This window comes from Gymnoscopelus braueri (genome assembly GCF_963280865.1).
Source record: "Gymnoscopelus braueri genome assembly, chromosome: 11".
Classification (NCBI taxonomy): Eukaryota; Metazoa; Chordata; class Actinopteri; order Myctophiformes; family Myctophidae; genus Gymnoscopelus; species Gymnoscopelus braueri.
This window is the reverse complement of record NC_137613.1, coordinates 28,654,556-28,672,734: the sequence shown is the minus strand read 5'-3', so window position 1 is coordinate 28,672,734 and position 18,179 is coordinate 28,654,556. Positions and strand designations below refer to the sequence as shown.

Genomic DNA, 18,179 nt, shown 5'->3' with positions numbered 1-18,179 from the left:
AATCCACATGATAGATATTAGATCTGTTGTTGTAGGATGTACACAACAGCGCCCTCTTTTCACTTGGAGTGTATTAACCACTACCTTAGCTAGTAAATTCCCCAACACTGATAATACCTACTAGTCCTGTAGCAAGTCCTCAAAAAAGCCCTTAGTTTTTGAGATACCCCCACCCGAGTTAGAACAAAACACAACCATGTTTTTTCTTATCTTTAGGGTCTCCCATTAATGAAATGGATTGTTGTGAATTTTTATTTTGGGGCAAAATTAGTTTTTTGGGCTATTCTTTAGAACTACCCCAATCTCCAAAAAAGGCAAATCCGAATAGGGCAAAGGTGACCAAAAATGCTATAACTTGAGAATGCTCACTCTTATCTTCATCAACTTTGCTGAGGTATGAACCAGGTGTCTACCCTACATCACCAAAGAGTGTAATTTACATAAAGAAATACTGAAATATAGTCCTTTAAACATACCTTTAGTTTAGGCGGAAATTGTACTTTTGTAGTGAGGACTCCTCTACTTTCCCTCATTTAGAAAAAAAACATACATTTATGTCAAATAAGCTGTTACTGCATATCCTAAGATGCTATTAAACAATAACCAGTGGTTGTGTGGAGAGATCTAGTACAGTTTTATTGCAAATGAGACTTCTTTAGACATACCCCTTCTCTGGAAATAAAACATTATACTGTAGGTGGGTGCAAATATGGTTTGACCCAAAAATAATTAGAACAATAGGTTTCTCAATGGTTTATTGTAGTATCAGGTGTACTTAATAACATATCAAAAGTTTACTAAAATCTGATCATTAGAAATGTCAAATTTCCAAGATGGCCGCCGCAGTTCCTTAAAAGTCCATTACTCCTTCATTATTTGCCCTACACAAGTAATTTTGGTGCCTAACCCCATGTTTTGGTGATCTAGGAATCCAATTAGCATATATAAATTATAGTCAAGTGATTTTAAGTACAATTATACATTAAAGCAATTGGTTATAATCATATTTAACCATGTAATTTGACATTTCTCCCTTTTCTACATGCCATAATGCCCAGGATTGGTGAATTCATCAACAGTAGATATATCATATGTAATTCACATTCTGTTGAAGCTTTCAAGATTTATTTTGATACCAATAAGGAATAAATTAATTATTACTGGGTGGTACTGTGACATTTGTAAAAACATGGCTGCCAATGTGATAGACTGGCTATAAAGAATACATCACATGGATGCACCTGGGATGTATCATCAGTGTTGTAGCCTGGGGTCATAGGGTGTTTCGGGTCTCGCAACATACACCCTCGGCCAGGTGACCCAGCCGGGGTTGATCAAGCCCCAACTTACATCCCAGGTAGCTACCCACGGTCAGTCCTATAGGGAGAGACAGGGCCACTCAGTCCGCTTCTCCGGAAGTACTCTGCCTGAACACGGGGAGGCTCTGGCATGTGGAGGGACTAGGCTCTGTGGGTTGTCTCCTGGCCGGGCTCCTCCTTCGTCTCACCAGGTCCAGGACCTGAGCGCTGCGCCAGATCCGGTGCACCGCCCCGATCCAAACATTTCCTTCTGGCGTGATGGTTCCTTGGGTCGATACCACTAGATTGGGCCGTCTAATGGTATTAGCTCCACTTGCGGTTTGCTGGAATGGCCCTCCTAAAGGCCTCACCGTGGGTTTGTTGTTTGTTGTTCCTCACGGAAGACACAGCCTGGGGCGCTAACCCATACTGTTCCCGGTATATAATACAAATCTATACAATGGTTAGCTTGATGTGCAACATTGTTTTCTCACTCAACAGTAAACAAACCAACATACAGTATAAGTGTATACAGGGTATCTGCACATTTTAAAGTTACAATTGAAGTACTCTTAAGACTCAATATTCTCTCAAATATTAGGTAAGAAAGAGGCAAACATTGTGAAAATAGCCGATGTACAAGCTCACAACGCTACACTCAAAAAAAGGCAGGGGTGGTGGAGGAGTGTGACGTGGATAAGGTGCAGATGTGCTTGTCACAAACATCTCCTTATTCCTGAGACTAAGAGGAGAGGAGAGGGGAGAGGATGCTCTGAGCCATAATGATAAGTCACTGGGGGCCCCTGGGAATATTAATGGTCAGCCACCACCGACTCTCCTGTGAGCCAGTCCGACATACACCCTTGTCTGCCTGACACACAGTCATGCACCACCACGTGGAGGTCTTACAACCACCACTATGGGGGGGGGCCGACCCTCCTCACGAACGCCTATGCCCACTCACGAGTGCCTATCTCGGGCATAGGAGCCAGCCAGACCCGCCAGGAGGCCCATTTGGGGCCAGCATACATACATATGTATATAACACAGTCTTGCAACATGTGGAGGTCTTAAAACCACCACCGCTGGGGACTGTCCTCACTACCTATGCTAACTCAAGAGAGCCTATCTCGGGAGTGCCTATCTCAGGAGCCAGCGTGGAGGTCCACTTGGGACCAGTGGGACTATCCAGTGAGCCAGGCGACATAGGGACACTTCTCTCAGCCTCACGCATTAGCTAAATTCCAATACCTTAATTTCTGCCTCCTCCTCACTCCGTCCTCCAGAGTGCCGTGACTTAGAAATCGTTTGTATCCCAAATGCTAATTTGCTTTTGGAGGAGCTGAGAACGAGGAGAGCGCAGGCTCCCTAAGCCACTTGGAGTGAGATCTGGCAAAGATACAAGTTTATTTTTCATGTATCGTTTGCAAAACTGTCTTCGTTGAAATGGTGAATCATTTCTGTTGGAGGTTTTGCACGTCGGACATGGGGGACAGCAGAAGCTCAGGGTCTCCTTGGCTCCTAACTTTGCTCTTCTGTGCTCCAAGTGCAGGGAGCAATCCAGTGACCCCCATACTCCCCTCTACCCACCTGAGGGGAACCCTAGGCCCACTAAACTCTAGACCAGACCCACCCCCCATACTCCCCTCACTAGGCACCCAGTAGATACTCGGTTCTGACAGCTCTACACTAACCTCCATAACCACCCCCACCCCTCTTTGCACACTCACACTGATTGCCTTCCTAATGTGTTAAAACATCTATTTAATGTTTTTCAAAATCTTGTGTCTACAAGATGACACTGCGCTTGTCCACGAGAAAAATAAATATTCTCGTGTATGTAGGGGAGGAGTTATGCAGTTGGGTAGGTAAGGGGAGGGATCCAGAGAGATTGGTTCATAATGCAAGACATTATTTTGGGGTGGGGTGTATAGTCAAAGATGAATTTAGTTTGGGCAAAATTTGATCCACAGAGCTATCCAAAACCTTTCAATATTGAAAACAATACTATCTATCAACTGACAATATTCTCTGCCACCACCTTCTGAATTACTGCAAATTGTGACTATTAGTTTTGTTGTGTTTTGAGGATATATAATATCTTGAATCCTTGTTCCAGTAAAAAAGAAATATAAGTAGTTGGAGATTTATTATATAATTAGTTAAGCGGGTGACCATTTCAGAGTGCTTTAATAGAGTCACAAAATATTGGATTTCACAATGATCTAATTGTATCTCTGCAATTTGGTCCAGTGGATGGATTCCCAGGCCCCCAAAACATGGCATTAGACACAAAACGTACTTGTCTAGGATACATAATGAAGGAATTAAGCTATTTTAATGTTTTTAATCTGTTTTCATCTTGAAAATAACACCTTAAAAGTGGTCAAACTTTGGTAAACTTTTACACCTAATACTACAAAAAGTATTGGAATAACACTTTACTTTTTGTACTTTATATATACCAAATAAAAGTCCAAATCAAATTAAAAGTCAAATTCCTTCTCAGTTGGCATTGTTTAACCCTCCCTGAATATCTATTCTTGTGATTTTGGGGCAACATTTCAGGCAATGTTGAGGCAATTATGTATGTGAGCAAAGTACAGCACCATATTCAATCACACTCACACATGATTGCTGTGTGTGTTTCATAGTTTCATAGTGTGGAGAATTGCAGTCCTCAATACAGAGAAGCATTACACAAATGGAATACTGTGATTAGGGGTATGTCTAAAGAAGTCTCATTTGCAATAAAACTGTACTAGATCTCTCCATACAACCACTGGTTATTGTTTAATAGCATCTTAGGCTATGCAGTAACAGCTTATTTGACATAAATGTATGTTCTTTTTCTAAATGAGGGAAAGTAGAGGAGTCCTCACTACAAAAGTACAATTTCCGCCTAAACTAAAGGTATGTTTAAAGGACTATATTTCAGTATTTCTTTATGTAAATTACATTCTGACTCTTTGGTGATGTAGGGTAGACACCTGGTTCATACCTCAGCTAATTTGATGAAGATAAGAGTGAGCATTCTCAAGTTATAGCATTTTTGGTCACCTTTGCCCTATTCGGATTTGCCTTTTTTAGAGATTGGGGTAGTTCTAAAGAATAGCCCAAAAACCTAATTTTGCCCCAAAATAAAATTTCACAACAATCCATTTAATTAATGGGAGACCCTAAAGATAAGAAAAAACATGGTTGTGTTTTGTTCTAACTCGGGTGGGGGTATCTCAAAATCTGAGGGCCTCTGCTACAGGACTATACAAATAGACCCCTTAACAGACGACGTGACGTCACACTGGTTGCAAGCGTCATACTGGTTGCAAATGAAACCTATTCTGTCAGGTCTCGCTAGGGCGCGCAGCACAAACCAATTTGTCTATATAAATAAAAGAAAAAAAGGTGCATTAAAGGGTTGCAACATAATCTTTATTTGTTTTGTACAGTATTTCCACTGAATAACTTTAAATCCATTTTTTTTTCTTTACATTTCTAATGCTGTTTGTATGATGTTTGTAAAATGTTCATGTTTGTGTGTCAGGTTCAGTTTAGGTGTATCAGTTTCTCGTCACTCACTCACTCATTCATACCGTCGGTCAAGTCACAGTTTAAGATGAAAAAAACATAAAAATCAACATTGAGAATTGACGTTGCTTGTTGATATTGCTGAAACAGATACGTGTATCAGGGCCGACATTTCAGATTATTTACCTGGCAATAAATCTGGGAACCCAGAGTTAAAAAAGGGGGGGAAACAGCGCCCTCTGCTGGCAACAGGCACAACGTGCTTTCGGCCGTGTGGAGATGTCGCCATGACAACACTTTATCCACCACAAGCCTAGTGTTTAATGTTGCGCGTGCAGAAAGCATCAGCCAATGGGCAACGGGCAGCCAACAGTATATAAAGTATAAAGCAGTGCAGGACGCTCACAGTTCATTCCTTTTTTCTTGTAACAGAGAAAGAACAGAACCGGTGTGTGTTGGGGAGAGTTCCCAGGAAAGAAGTGTTGTCGTCTTCCATAAAGACGTCGTCCCTGCGACGTTTGACCTGATTCTAAACGGGGGGGAAAGAAAGTGGGACATAATATTCTCTTTGTGCTCGTTTGGAATATTTAAAAACCCTGACACGGATCTTGTGCGTGAATCTATATGTTCGGCTGAAGGAAGGAGGCCAGGCCACACGGATGCCAGGAGAAGAATTGTACCCTGGACTTGTTTATCATCTGCCTTTAGTGATACTTCTTGTTCTGTTTCGTTATTGATCATAACATAGTGAATAATGAGCGGACACCCTGCGCTCCAGCGGCGGCAGGGCTCCAACGTGGGCTCCATGCTGCTGACCCCCCAGGAGAATGAGTGTCTGTTCAACCACCTGGGGAGGAAATGCATCACCCGGTCGTCTGCAATCGTCCAGGTGTTCCTGGCAGAGAGGTCGTCTGCGTGGACCAAGCGTTGCTGTGGGGTGGCCTGTCTGGTCAAAGACAACCCCCTGCGCTCCTACTATATCCGGGTCCTCGACATCAAGGATGGAAAGACCACGTTTGAGCAGGAGCTGTATAGCAACTTCAACTTTAATGCACCCAAATCTTACTTCTTGACGTTTGCTGGAGATAATACGCAGGTGGGTCTGAACTTTGCCAATGAGGAGGAGGCCAAGCGTTTCAGAGGAGCCCTTTCAGAACTAATGGGCAGAAGACAAAGGAAAAGTGGTCAAGTTGCGTTGCCCATGGCGACCGTGGACATCAAGAACCCGGAGATCAACAACGCGCCGCGTTACCACAACAACTCTCAGGTGAACAACATCGTGCACTCGCCCTTCCCCAAGAAGGAGAAGAAGGTAAAGACCAAGAAGAAGAAACTGACCAAGGCGGACATCGGAACGCCCAGCAACTTCCAGCACATTGGACACGTAGGATGGGATCCTAACACAGGCTTTGATTTGAATAATTTGGATCCGGAGTTGAAGAACCTGTTTGACATGTGTGGCATCTCTGAAGCCCAGTTGAAGGACAAGGAGACGTCCAAGGTCATCTACGACTTCATCGAGAAGAAGGGAGGTGTAGAGGCCGTCAAGAACGAGCTACGGACACAAGCCCCACCACCCCCTCCCTCCAGAGGAGGCCCGCCCCCCCACCACGGCTCGGCCCCTCCCCCTCCTCCTCCCCCCGCCCGCGGCGGCCGGGGAGCCCCGCCCCCGCCTCCCCCCTCCCGGGCCCCCACCTCGGCGCCCCCGCCGCCGCCCCCCTCCCGGCCGGGCGTGTCGGCCCCGCCGCCCCCTCCCCCTCCCAGCCGGGTGTCCCCCTCCCACCCGCCCCCTCCTCCCCCCGTCTCTTCCCACGCCTCCCTTCCGGTGGCCCCGCCCCCTCCTCCCCCACCCCCTGCTCCGCCCAGCATGGGCGCTCCTCCCCCGCCGCCCCCTCCGCCGCCCCCGCCCCCCCCCGGGCCCCCGGGGCCCCCTCCCCCACCGGGACCCCCCGCCATGGTGTCGGAATCGGGCGGCGGCGGCGGCGGCGGCGGGGAGGGTAAGGGTGCGGCCGGTGCGCTGCTGAGTCAGATCAGAGAGGGCACGCAGCTCAAGAGGGTGGAGCAGAAGGAGAGGCCCACCTCCACCTCCGGTGGTGGACGGGACGCGCTCCTGGACCAGATTAGACATGGCATCCAACTCAAGCCTAAAGTGGAGGGAGAGTCCTCTCCCGCCAACGCGGCTCCGTCAGCGGGCATCGTAGGAGCATTGATGGAAGTGATGCAGAAGCGAAGCAAGGCAATTCACTCCTCAGATGAGGATGATGATGACGATGAAGATGAGGACTTTGAGGATGATGATGAATGGGACGACTAGTGATCTTCCTGACCCCCCCCCCCCTCCTATCCCATAGAGATGATAATGACACTAAACTGTGTCCTGTCTTTGAATCTTAAATAAATGTAAGTAAATGTTCTGTTGACTTGCTGTATATTTTTGTTGCCTTGCCTTTGCTTTTTTTTATTAATCTGTGCAATACCTCATTTAATCTGTAGATGTATTGTCATTCTCATATCTCACCGTTTGTTTCCTTTTCTCGTCTTTCTCCTCCTATTGTCTGTCTTTGCCACTTTTCTCCCCCACTCTCATATTCTCTCTCTCTCTCTTTTTCCTGTTTCTATACGTGACCATCACTCACTCTCTTTCTCTCACTTCATTTTAGACGGTAATCTTTGTGTCTTTCACTCTTACTCTTACGCCCGACTTATGCTTGGTTGTGCGGCGGGATCTCACACCGGGAATGGCCGATCTTACGAGCTCACAGACGCATTGTGAGCTCGTGGATCGGCAATTGTCGGTGCGTAACACGATGCACAACCAAGTATAAGGGCACGGTCACACGTCGGCGCCAGAAGCGTCGCAGCCGACACATGTGGAGGCGTTAGGGCGGATCAATTTCCCGCGTTGTCTCGTGGGTTGTGGTAGTGGTTGGCTCACTGAAAGAGAAATGGCTGCCGAGTGGGGTCAACCCGCAAAGCCTCGTTCTTATTTTGGTTGATGCCCAGTCAAAGTTCACCAATGCTGAACTCAAGGCTTCACACCCGTCAACGCACCACACTGGGACGCTCCACCCCTTCGAAGTGAACTGATTATCGAACTCCTTATTTATCCCACTATCGATCCTTTACATTTACTGGTAGTTGTTGACAAATTGGTTCTAGTCTGGGGCTCTCTATCGCTTTTTATTTAATTTCCACAGACTATCGAAGGTAGAGCATCACGCCTTCAACTTATGCGCAACATTGAAGCGACATGGGCATGCAAGCCATTAAATTCATGTTGCTTGTTTTTACCGGCAAGAAATTGAACAGAAGTCAAAAAGCTTTATTAGAACGACCTATGTGCCAGTGATGTGCTTTCTATGACATGATGTCACGTCAGGTCCACTAAAATAGATAAGAGATTTGATAAGCCAAAACCTTAAGGATTTCAACAACTTCGGAATCGATTCTCGATCCCCATCCCTCGCGACCGTGCCCCGAACGAGGCTTTATGCCGTCTCTCTTTCTGTCTACATCTCTCTCACCCAAATCCACCTCCCTCCCTGATTAACATGTGCAATTTTACATCAAGTTCTCTCTTGATCTGTAGAGTTGAATGTTTTGTTTCTCTTTTTGCTCGGTGATGGAAGAAAGGACTTCAAGAGAAATTTTTTAAACTGACAAGAAAAGAAAAAAAAATTATAGTTTGAGAGGAAAATGAAACAAAATGGAGAACACTATTTTCATACCTGATCGCTCTTTCTCTACTTTATTTTTTACTTATTAAAATGATCTATCTAAAAAAAAAAAAAAAAGAGAAAGAACAGAACCCAAGCAGCAGAGAAGACGACTCATCCATTATTATGGCTGTAGTTACACTGTTGTGGTCAGACCTGGTGGAGATGGAGGAGTGCAGGGAGGAGTGGAGGATGAAGAGGATGAGTGGGAGGCCATTCAGGAAGAGAAGGAGGAGAGGATGGAGGAATGGGAGTCTCTTAAGGCTGACTTCTTTTCTCTCCGGAAGGTGGAGAAGGAGACTCTGCAAGAGACTCTGGTGGCTGAATGGGAGGCCATTGAGGAAGAGAAGGTGGAGATGGAGGAATGGGAGGAGTCAGCTCTGGCAAACTTCTTTTCCCTCATGTGAGATCTCAAGACCCTGCACCCCCACCCCCCCCCCCCTCCCCCAACGGTCCTTTTAAGGACCACCTTCCTCTCCTTTTGCTGTGACCTTGCCGTGGTGGAGAGGCTTAGTGATTCAGTGATCTTGGGTCCTATGCTGGTGAAGGTTGATCCTGATAGGTTTAACCACACTGGATTGGTCACAGGAGAGAGTCCAAACTAACAACAGCAATATCTCTCTTTAGTGAAGTCTGACCTCCTCACTAATATAAGGAGCCATGTTCCCCATACACCTGATGTCCCAGCTCAGTCCCCAAGTCTTGAACTTTACAAATCCGTAGAGTGGAGAGGGAGAGGAGGATAGGATAGCCCAGGGCTCCCTGGGCTCTGTAAGCAAAACTACGAAATGTAGATGTGATCATTATTATCTGAATTAAATTATACAATTCTCCAATCTTAGTGTTTGTCTTGTAACATTGAGTGGTTTTACCCATTACCTGTGCTTCAGTGATGGCCACACATAATGTAACTTCCGGAGGGCCTGACAGCTTCCTTCCTCAAACTGACCCAATCCACTAGTTAGAATGAGTACAATGTTCAAAGATATAAGTCAAAGAGATTAAGTAAAACTAATATATGCTGCTCTTGATGCACTGTGCATATTTTTATATTTATTCCATTGCTTTTCAGATTATACAATCACCCCTTTCCATCAATTACTGTAATCAGTTAAAATGTGAAATGTACACCTAAGTAAAATGACAATATATTTATAGACATAGACATATTTATAGACAAACAACATTACATTACATTACATTACATAAAACAAAATGGGCAATTACATTAAACATTACAAGACAATCACACAAAATAACAACAAAAGGACCACACACAATGACAATAACAACAGCATCAGCAGTAGGACTACTCCTCTCCAGGTTCTTCCATTAAATGTGACAGATTATTATTTTTGATATATTGTATAAAACAACCCCACACCTCCTGAAACAACTCTTGTTTGTCCTTAAGAATATACGTATTTTTTTCCAGAGGTAGACATAAAGACTCCTTGAACCACCGTGCAATGCTTGGTTTGTCCGGCCTCTTCCAGGTTAATGCTATTACTCTATTAGCTTATAAAAGACATATCTATAAACATTTGTTCATTGCGCTTTATTCTGTGTCCAACTGGATAGAGCAAGCAGAAAGAATTTTGGTTCTGGTACAATATTAATTAAGATCCTCTGTATTTACTGCCCAACCTCTCTCCAAAACTCCTTCAATCTTGGACATGACCATAGACAGTGGAACAATGTACCTCTATCTTCACCGTATCTGGTGCATAAGTCCGGAATATTGTTATTACATTTCTTAAGTTTCATTGGTGTGATGTACACTCTCATAAGCCAATTGTATTGTAGAAGTTGTAGGCGTTTATTCCCGGTCTGGGATTGAGCTTCTTTACACGCCGTACACCATTGTTCCACTGTTAGATCCTCCTGTAGGTCTGCTCTCCAGGCATTAAGCTTATATTCAGAAGACTCCGGAGAAAATGACATTAACAGATCATACAATTGTGATATTATTCCCCTTCCAAATGGGTTTTTAACCAAAACTTTCTCCAACACAGACATGGGAGGGGCCAGCAAGGAATGATCCTGGTTATCTCCGATAAAATTCCTCAGTTACAGGTATTTGAAAAAATGATTACGAGGGATATCATATCTAATGACAAGCTCCTCAAATGATAGCATATTCCCATTAAGACTTCCAAATACATCCCTCAATTGACCCACCCCCCTATCAGCACATGGATGCAACTGGGACTGGGACGTATCAATTTTTCGTCGTCTTCGTTCATTTTATGGTAACAACACATGTGCGCCCTCTACTGTCTGCCATCCACTGATGTGGAGTATTGTACAAACAAAATACACAGTGTTGGGTTGACGCAATTACACAGTTATACTGTCACGACTGAGTGACAAATTGACAACTCATAAGAAATACTGGTTTACTGGGAAGGATGAAATGCATAACAAAACGTAAACAGCTGAGCTAGCTTGCAAGCTAACAGCAGCCTAAAAAGAAAGAAAGAAAGAAAGAAAGAAGGTAAATAATATAGGGCACTGTTACATAGGAGGTTGACCGTTGACATACACCTGCACGTCATTGCAGATTTTTTACCTGGCAACAGTCTGTCAGGCAGCAGGCACAACGTACTTTCGGCCGTGTGGAGATGTCGCCATGGCAACACATATACACAAGCCTATAGTGTTTAATGTTGCGCGTGCAGAAAGCATCAGCCAATGGGCAACGGGCAGCCAACAGTATATAAAGCAGTGCAGGACGTTCACAGTTCATTCCTTCTTTCTTGTCACAGAAAGAACAGAACCCAAGCAGCAGAGAGGACGACTCATCCATTATTATGGCTGTAGTTACACTGTTGTGGTCAGACCAGGTGGAGATGGAGTGCAGGGATGAAGGAGGATGAGTTGAAGGCCATTGAGGCAGAGAAGGAGGAGAGGATGGAGGAATGGGAGTCTCTTGTGGCAGACTTCTTTTCTCTCCGGAAAGTGGAGGAGAAGGAGACTCTGCAAGAGACTCTGCAAGAGTGGGAGAAGAAGGTGGATGAATGGGAGGCCATCGAAGAAGAGAAGGTGGAGATAATGGGAGTCTGCTTTGGCAAACTTCTTTTCTCTCATGTGAGATCTCAAGACCCTGCACCCCCCCCCCCGGGCCACCTTCCTCTCCTTATGCTGTGACCTTGCCGTGGTGGAGAGGCTTAGTGATTCAGTGACCCTGGGTCCTATGCTGGTGGCGGTTGACCCTGACAGGTTTAACCACACCGGTTTGGTCACAGGAGAGAGTCCAAACTAACAACAGCAATACATCTGTAGCGTAGTCTGACCTCACCCTCTCTACAGTATATCCCCATGGAGCCTATGTTCCCCATACACCTGATGGCCCAGCTCAGTCCCCAAGTCTTGAGCTTTTCAAATCCGTATAGTGGAGAGGGGCATAGGATAGCCCAGGGCTCCCTGGGATTCCAGCCCCACCTCAAACTTTTTCATGTCAATGACCGCCAAGTTGTGTGTATTTCACTTGTTTCACATTATTTCTAGATTTTTTTAAAATAGCACATAAACAAGCTAACAACGCATTGTGGCGCTTTGAGTTTGTAGATTCACTCTTCAAATAGTCAATGTGTATAGGTTTATTGTGGTTATAAAGTGATTTTGATGCTATCTATATTAACTCATTTTAGTGGACCCCCTGGTAATTTGATGCTCTCAAATACCTGGATCAAGACTTGTAGAGGTAATTGTATAACTAATAAATCATACCCATTATGCCGCTCTGTAAACACAATGTAGATATACTGATAATTAATATCTGAATTAAATTATGCAATTCTCCAAACTTTAGGCTGTGTTGTTAATCAATGCTAGTGCTTGCCTTGTCCTGTTACTCCTGTAACCTCATCGAGTGGTTTTACCCATTACCTGTGATTCAGCAAAGGCCACACCATAGTGTGGCCTTTTAACACTTCCTGCCCCAAGAACTAATTTCCTCAAACATACAGTTATATATAGAGCTATATCCTTCTGGAGTTTCTTACCATCTCACATTCATCTTATACAAAATAAATTATACTTCAAAATATCGTTAAAGACACACTTGTTGACCACATGACCGGAATCTTAATCTTGTGTTGTATTTAATTTTTGTATAATGTAATGCAATGTAATTATGTATTTTCCATGTTTTATTTTTGTATGCATCTTATATGGACCCCAAGAAGACTAGCTGTCGCTTTGGCGTCATCTAATGGGCATCCATTCAATAAACAATAAACAATAAACAATAGTATAAGAACATGCCACACACATAATGTAACTTTCTAACTGGGCCTAACTGCTTCCTTCCTCAAACTGACCTAATCAACTTCAATAGAATGAGTACAACATTCAAACAATAAGTCAAAGCAGCAAAACTAATATGCTGCTCTTGATGCACTGTGCATAATTTTGGGGACATAATGTGCATCCATATTTGGGCAAACATTTTAGGGACATACATGACAAACGCTGTTCAATACGGCTGATCCCTTCTGTACTATGATGCAAACATTGCATTTAGTGTACAATCCTTGTCACTGGTTGACAGAATTAGAGACATTTTGAGCGCTGAAGTTCTGTGACGGCAGTGCAGACCTCATCCATGGGCTGCATGGTCTCCTCAACCTCTGTGGTAGTCAGAATGTTCTTGTCAACACCAGGGTTGAAATTAGTGGGCTTCATAAGCCTCTGCAGCGTACGGATAGAGGGCATAGAAAATATGTTCATCATCAGCCTGTAACACTGTGGACTGGCACGTAGCAAGTCCAGAAAGAACACTTTGTCATGATCAGTCCACCGGAAACCACGCGCTTTACGCTGCGCCACGTTCAACTGCGTTCTGAAGAATTTATAGGCTGTGGCTGGTAGGAGTTTCTTCATCAGCTGCAGGACTGACTTCTTAGTAATTGCCACCGTGGTGCTCTTCTTCAGGCCCTTCAGCTCCCTCACCTTAGCCTTCAGCTTGCTCACCTGTGACTGTAGATTCCTGACCTTCCTCTTGAGGGCAATCTCTCTGGCAGCAGACTCAAGTTCTGGCTCTGATGTCTTTGGCTGTGATGTGTTTGACATTGGCAGCCGCGACTGTGATGTTGTTTGCAGTGGCCGTGGCAGCAGTGGCTGCGTTTGCAACATTGTTGGCAGTGGCCGTGGCAGAGGTGACTGTGATGTCTTTGGCAGTGACAGCGGTGAGATCAGTGGTGTGGGGTGCCCTGTTATGACTATGATGTTGTCAGGAACTGTGATATTTGTCTCTGAGAGAGTAGGTTTTTGATCATGGTCTGTGGTGTAGGAGTCAACAGCACTGGACTGGTGAGCGTCACAGTTCTGTTTACCTGAAACACAAACACATATTTGGTAAGTACTATGCACTGAATATACACTGCTCAAAAAAATAAAGGGAACACTTTGATCCCTTAATTCTTTTGAGCAGTTTGTTAGCATTATGTACACAGTTCATGAAAAAACTCAAAATAATTAAGGGATCAAAGTGTTAAAGAAAGTCAGCGATGCATTTTGACCCTAAATCATTGAGTGATTTAAAGACGATCACCAATCTTTAAAAATCAATTCTATCCCTCACTGGAAAACAGTGCAGAAATATGAGAATTGGTGTAATGTTTTTAGCTTCTAATTTGAATGATAGCAGCTGCGTTCTGAATGAGCTGCAGTTGTCTGGTGGCTTATAATAAATAATAATAGATAATGTAAACATTCAAAAAAATTATACAATTAGAACCTTACTGTTCTTTGGTAGCAACTCCTGACACTCCACTGATGGCTTCCGCCCTGACCCACTGTCCAGTGTGGGTGATGAGTCTGGACACATGTCTGGCAGAGATGGACACATCACCATTAGCCGTGTACAACAAACAGACACTCCATGTTGAAAAACAAAGCGATGATGTGGCCGTAACTCTGAAACGACTAATGTGAAAGTTTACTAAAATTATCCTAATTATAAAATGAAGAAAACTGTCAGTACCCTATTATAAAATGAAGAAAACTGTCAGTCCAACATAATCAAAATGTTCTCCTCAGTGGGTTGACTGACAGTTTGCACATGGGCATCGAACATTTCCATTTGCACGGAGTGAGCAATCAGATTTGAACTTTTCCTAAATTTAAGCTCACTCATTGCCATGGGTTTGTATACTTGTACATCTGCTATCTTTTAGGTTCAACTGGTTAATACACTGTTTTTGTTGAACTGAATAGTGATATAGGAAGCATTTCCAGACAGGCCTTGAGGGAAGCCTCTCCTGCGTGATCAGCTGATAAAAAGCGTTACACGTCATATAATTGCATTGCTCAAAAAGTTAAACTATTTAGAACTTTTGAAAGCATTTCACTCAGCCTTCTAAAATTGTCTGCCTTTTGGTAATTTCACATAGGTTTTAATGTAAAAAGCCAAAGGCAGTGCCTTTTTTAAACATACCCTTATAAAAGGAAACCACATAGCAAACAGCAGAAGCTTTAATTACTAATTGACTAATGGCATATAAACGGATTTAATTAAACTTTTGCTTATTTACACTTTTTTACTATGGGCTCTGTACAGTTGTGGTCCCAACTAGTACAATGAAAACCTTACTTTTCTTTGGCGGTAACTCCTTATGCAGAATTGGTTGCTTCCTCCCTGACTCACTGTCCAGTGGGAATGGTGGGTTTGGAGCATCACCTCTACTTGGCACTGCATCCCAATTCAATCCAGCATGGCTTCAATAAAATAAACATCCCATATGTATACTTTTAAATATAAGAAAGCAGCAGCATCATTTTTTACAAGTTTGCAATTGTCAAATGACTGTGTATTGCTGTATTAAATTGCAATGTGGGGATATCAATGATGTTGATGTTCTGATTTAATAATATTAAAACATAAGGATGTCATTATGTGGTTCTCAAACCCATTTCAACTTAAATGGGACCATAATTGAACCAGTGTAAAGTAAATACCTACACATCAACTGCCCTCTTGTACTGGCTGGGGTGGAAGTGTGCACTGCACACCCTATAGCTATCATGGAGACGCTCAAAGCTTATATCCTCCAGACTGGAGTTACCAAGAATCTGCAGCCACTTGGAACACCTGTAGGCAATAGATTTAACAAGTAAAGATTTCATTTCATTAATTTGTTTATTTGAGAGGCATAGAATATATTAATGAACAGTGCATTCAAATATAGTACAGTATTGTACAGTACAGTTAAGAATGGGGTGTAAATATAGGATTAACAAGAGTGCTGCTTTAAAACAGACTAAAATACAGTGGCATTTAAATAAAGAATACTAGTTACATGAAATTAGAAAACATTAAAAAATAAAGGTAGTACATGAACCAGCATCATTGAACTTCTTGAGTTTAAGTAATATTCTATTGCTATAGAGTACAGTAGATCCTGTTATATGTGATGGTACTGCGTTGCCATTTGCCATGGGAACAGCTTAGGTCCACGTTTATTGCTGTCAGCTACTACTGACATTCAAAAACACTTTTAAAAATAACAGGAAATAAACATAGAGCAACTTAGAATGTGTATGTTGTCAAGTGTTAAGCTCTCTGACTACCGTTTGTGAAAAGAAAGACAAACAACTTCCTTTGACATTTTTACTGCCAAGTTGCAAAAATTCAGCACACCAGTATGTGAAAGAAAACAAACTTAAAGGTAGGGTAAGTGATCTTTTTTTGTTAAAATAAGTGTTAAAATGCTCTATATTCTGAGAGTCCTCATTGATAGAGTGTTTGTTCAGTAGTGTTTGTTGAGTCAGATTATACGTGTGAAATTGAAAGAGGTGACAGAAAGAAATTAGCAGACAAAAAATTGGAGCTGGAACAGTACTATAAAATGTAAGTTAGCAACCCCCCTGAAAATGTATTTTCTGTTTATTAAATAGGTGGAGAGATGGGGAGGATGCAAGAATAGTGGACACCTCAATGTAAATGTATACAATGATGCTAAAAGGATAACACAAAAAGCCCTAAATGGCTTGTTTCTATTGTGGTCCTGTGTATTGTTTAAAGACATACAATAACATACAAGATGATTTCCATGGGAACCTTCAAGACTCCAAACTATAGGGATGGACAATTAATCGGTCATCATATCGGTATCGGCCGATGTTGGTCTTAACATGCAATATCGAACAGATATCAAAATAATATATTGGTTTTAGCCAATATTTTATTTTATAATAATTATGTTGAAAAATAAAATAAAAAGCCTGAAAAAGCCTTTTGTGATGATGAAGGCTGTAGATTCTATCAGTGTTTTCTGGGGAAATCAATCAATCAGCTGTTTATGTTGGGATATGGGCCATCATTTTAATAACGGTGCCCTATAGTTTTGGAAAAAAGGCATTGCTTTTTTCAAATTCAGTGTTTGCCTTTATCAGAATCATAGAGTTAAAAATAACTCAGAATGGACAAAATTCTTATTCTTTTTTTTTTAGATACTGAATGAGATCATAATCGACAACGGTTTATATCGTGTATCGGCCATAACAGCAATTATAATATAGGATATCGATTATCGATATCCGACAGAAGTTTCATATCGCACACGGCACACCCCTACTCCAAACTCGTGGAATAAGTCGTTTTGCAAGCTCACAGTGCAAGGAATGAATAAATACCTCTCGGGGTCTTTGGGGAAACGGTGGAAGGCTAGCTGGGGGTGTTTAGCGACGTAATGTTTACAGTGAATGGCAGAGCAGTGTACTCTGCTCTTCTTCTTCCAGCGCTCTCGCTTTGTTGTGCGTACATGATGATCATCACTGCCATCATCATCATCATCACCATTAGTGTTCCTATTGCTTGTTGTTAATGTTGTCTCCTTCTTCTTCAACTTCTCCAGTCTATTTCTTCTCCAATCCTCCATTGTTGACATGTCTCTTCTACTTCTAGTGCTGCGGGTTGCAACCATTGGCACATACTGCCCCCTACTGTACGGGACATGTATCAATAAGTAAAATTGACAGTGGTGGAAGAAGTACTCAGATATTTTGAAGAGTATCGATACTGCAAAAGTATTGGCATCAAAATGTGCTTAAAGTACCAAAAGTAAAAGTACTCATTGTGCAGAATGTCACATTTCACAAGTTTAAAATGTATTAATAAATATTTTGAAAATAGCCGAAATGTTTATAGGTTAATGATATATTATATGATGATGATGATGCAGGCTGTCTCCTGTCCCACACTCCAGTCCAGTTGGCGGCGGTAATGCGCCGTCAATAACGCCCCCCCCCCTCAGGAAAATAAGTCTCAACCAATCACGAAACGTTTTGTTGCGAGGTTGGTGAGGCGATGCAACCAGCGTTGCCATGTCGGCTTATTATAAGCGATTTGGGGATTCTTGTTCTGTAAAGTTGCTTGTAAATGTTGGTTAGTTGCTTGCGGGTTGTGGTTTTTTGTGCTTGTTTCTAAAGTGTTTGCTTATCTGGGCCTGCTTCCTAAATGTTGTTTAAACCAGTGGTTCTCAAACGTTTTCATGTCTTGGACCCCCAAATTAATATGAATTTGTCCACGGACCCCCACATCTAAAAATGTTTTGTGCCAGGGATTCCCTTTCCAGATTTGTGTTGTTAAAATGTTTAAATATTTTGCTTTTCTTTCTAGATTTGTTTGAGA

The 18,179-nt window shown here is 42.7% G+C and overlaps 2 protein-coding genes across 3 annotated transcripts; one reads left to right on the top strand and one right to left on the bottom strand.

Annotated features, from left to right (window-relative positions):
* The first annotated feature begins 5,280 nt into the window (after window positions 1–5,280).
* Window positions 5,281–8,601, top strand: LOC308095276 (actin nucleation-promoting factor WASL-like). The gene has a single exon (XM_080442273.1). The coding sequence runs from the start codon at window positions 5,581–5,583 to the stop codon at window positions 7,138–7,140; it is 1,560 nt and encodes a 519-aa protein (XP_080298399.1). The 5' UTR covers window positions 5,281–5,580; the 3' UTR covers window positions 7,141–8,601.
* A 4,113-nt stretch (window positions 8,602–12,714) lies between these two features.
* On the bottom strand, window positions 12,715–17,428 carry LOC308094749 (uncharacterized protein). 2 transcript variants are annotated; one of them, XM_080441562.1, is made up of 5 exons: window positions 17,183–17,428; window positions 15,510–15,638; window positions 15,141–15,265; window positions 14,291–14,377; window positions 12,715–13,881 (listed from the first exon to the last, which is right to left on the bottom strand). In XM_080441562.1, exons 1-5 carry the CDS (start codon window positions 17,425–17,427, stop codon window positions 13,100–13,102), a joined length of 1,368 nt encoding a protein of 455 aa, XP_080297688.1. In that variant the 5' UTR covers window position 17,428; the 3' UTR covers window positions 12,715–13,099. The 2 variants fall into 2 exon arrangements, with proteins under 2 accessions (XP_080297688.1, XP_080297689.1); XM_080441563.1 differs by having other exon boundaries at window positions 14,291–14,365.
* Window positions 17,429–18,179: the final 751 nt, after the last annotated feature.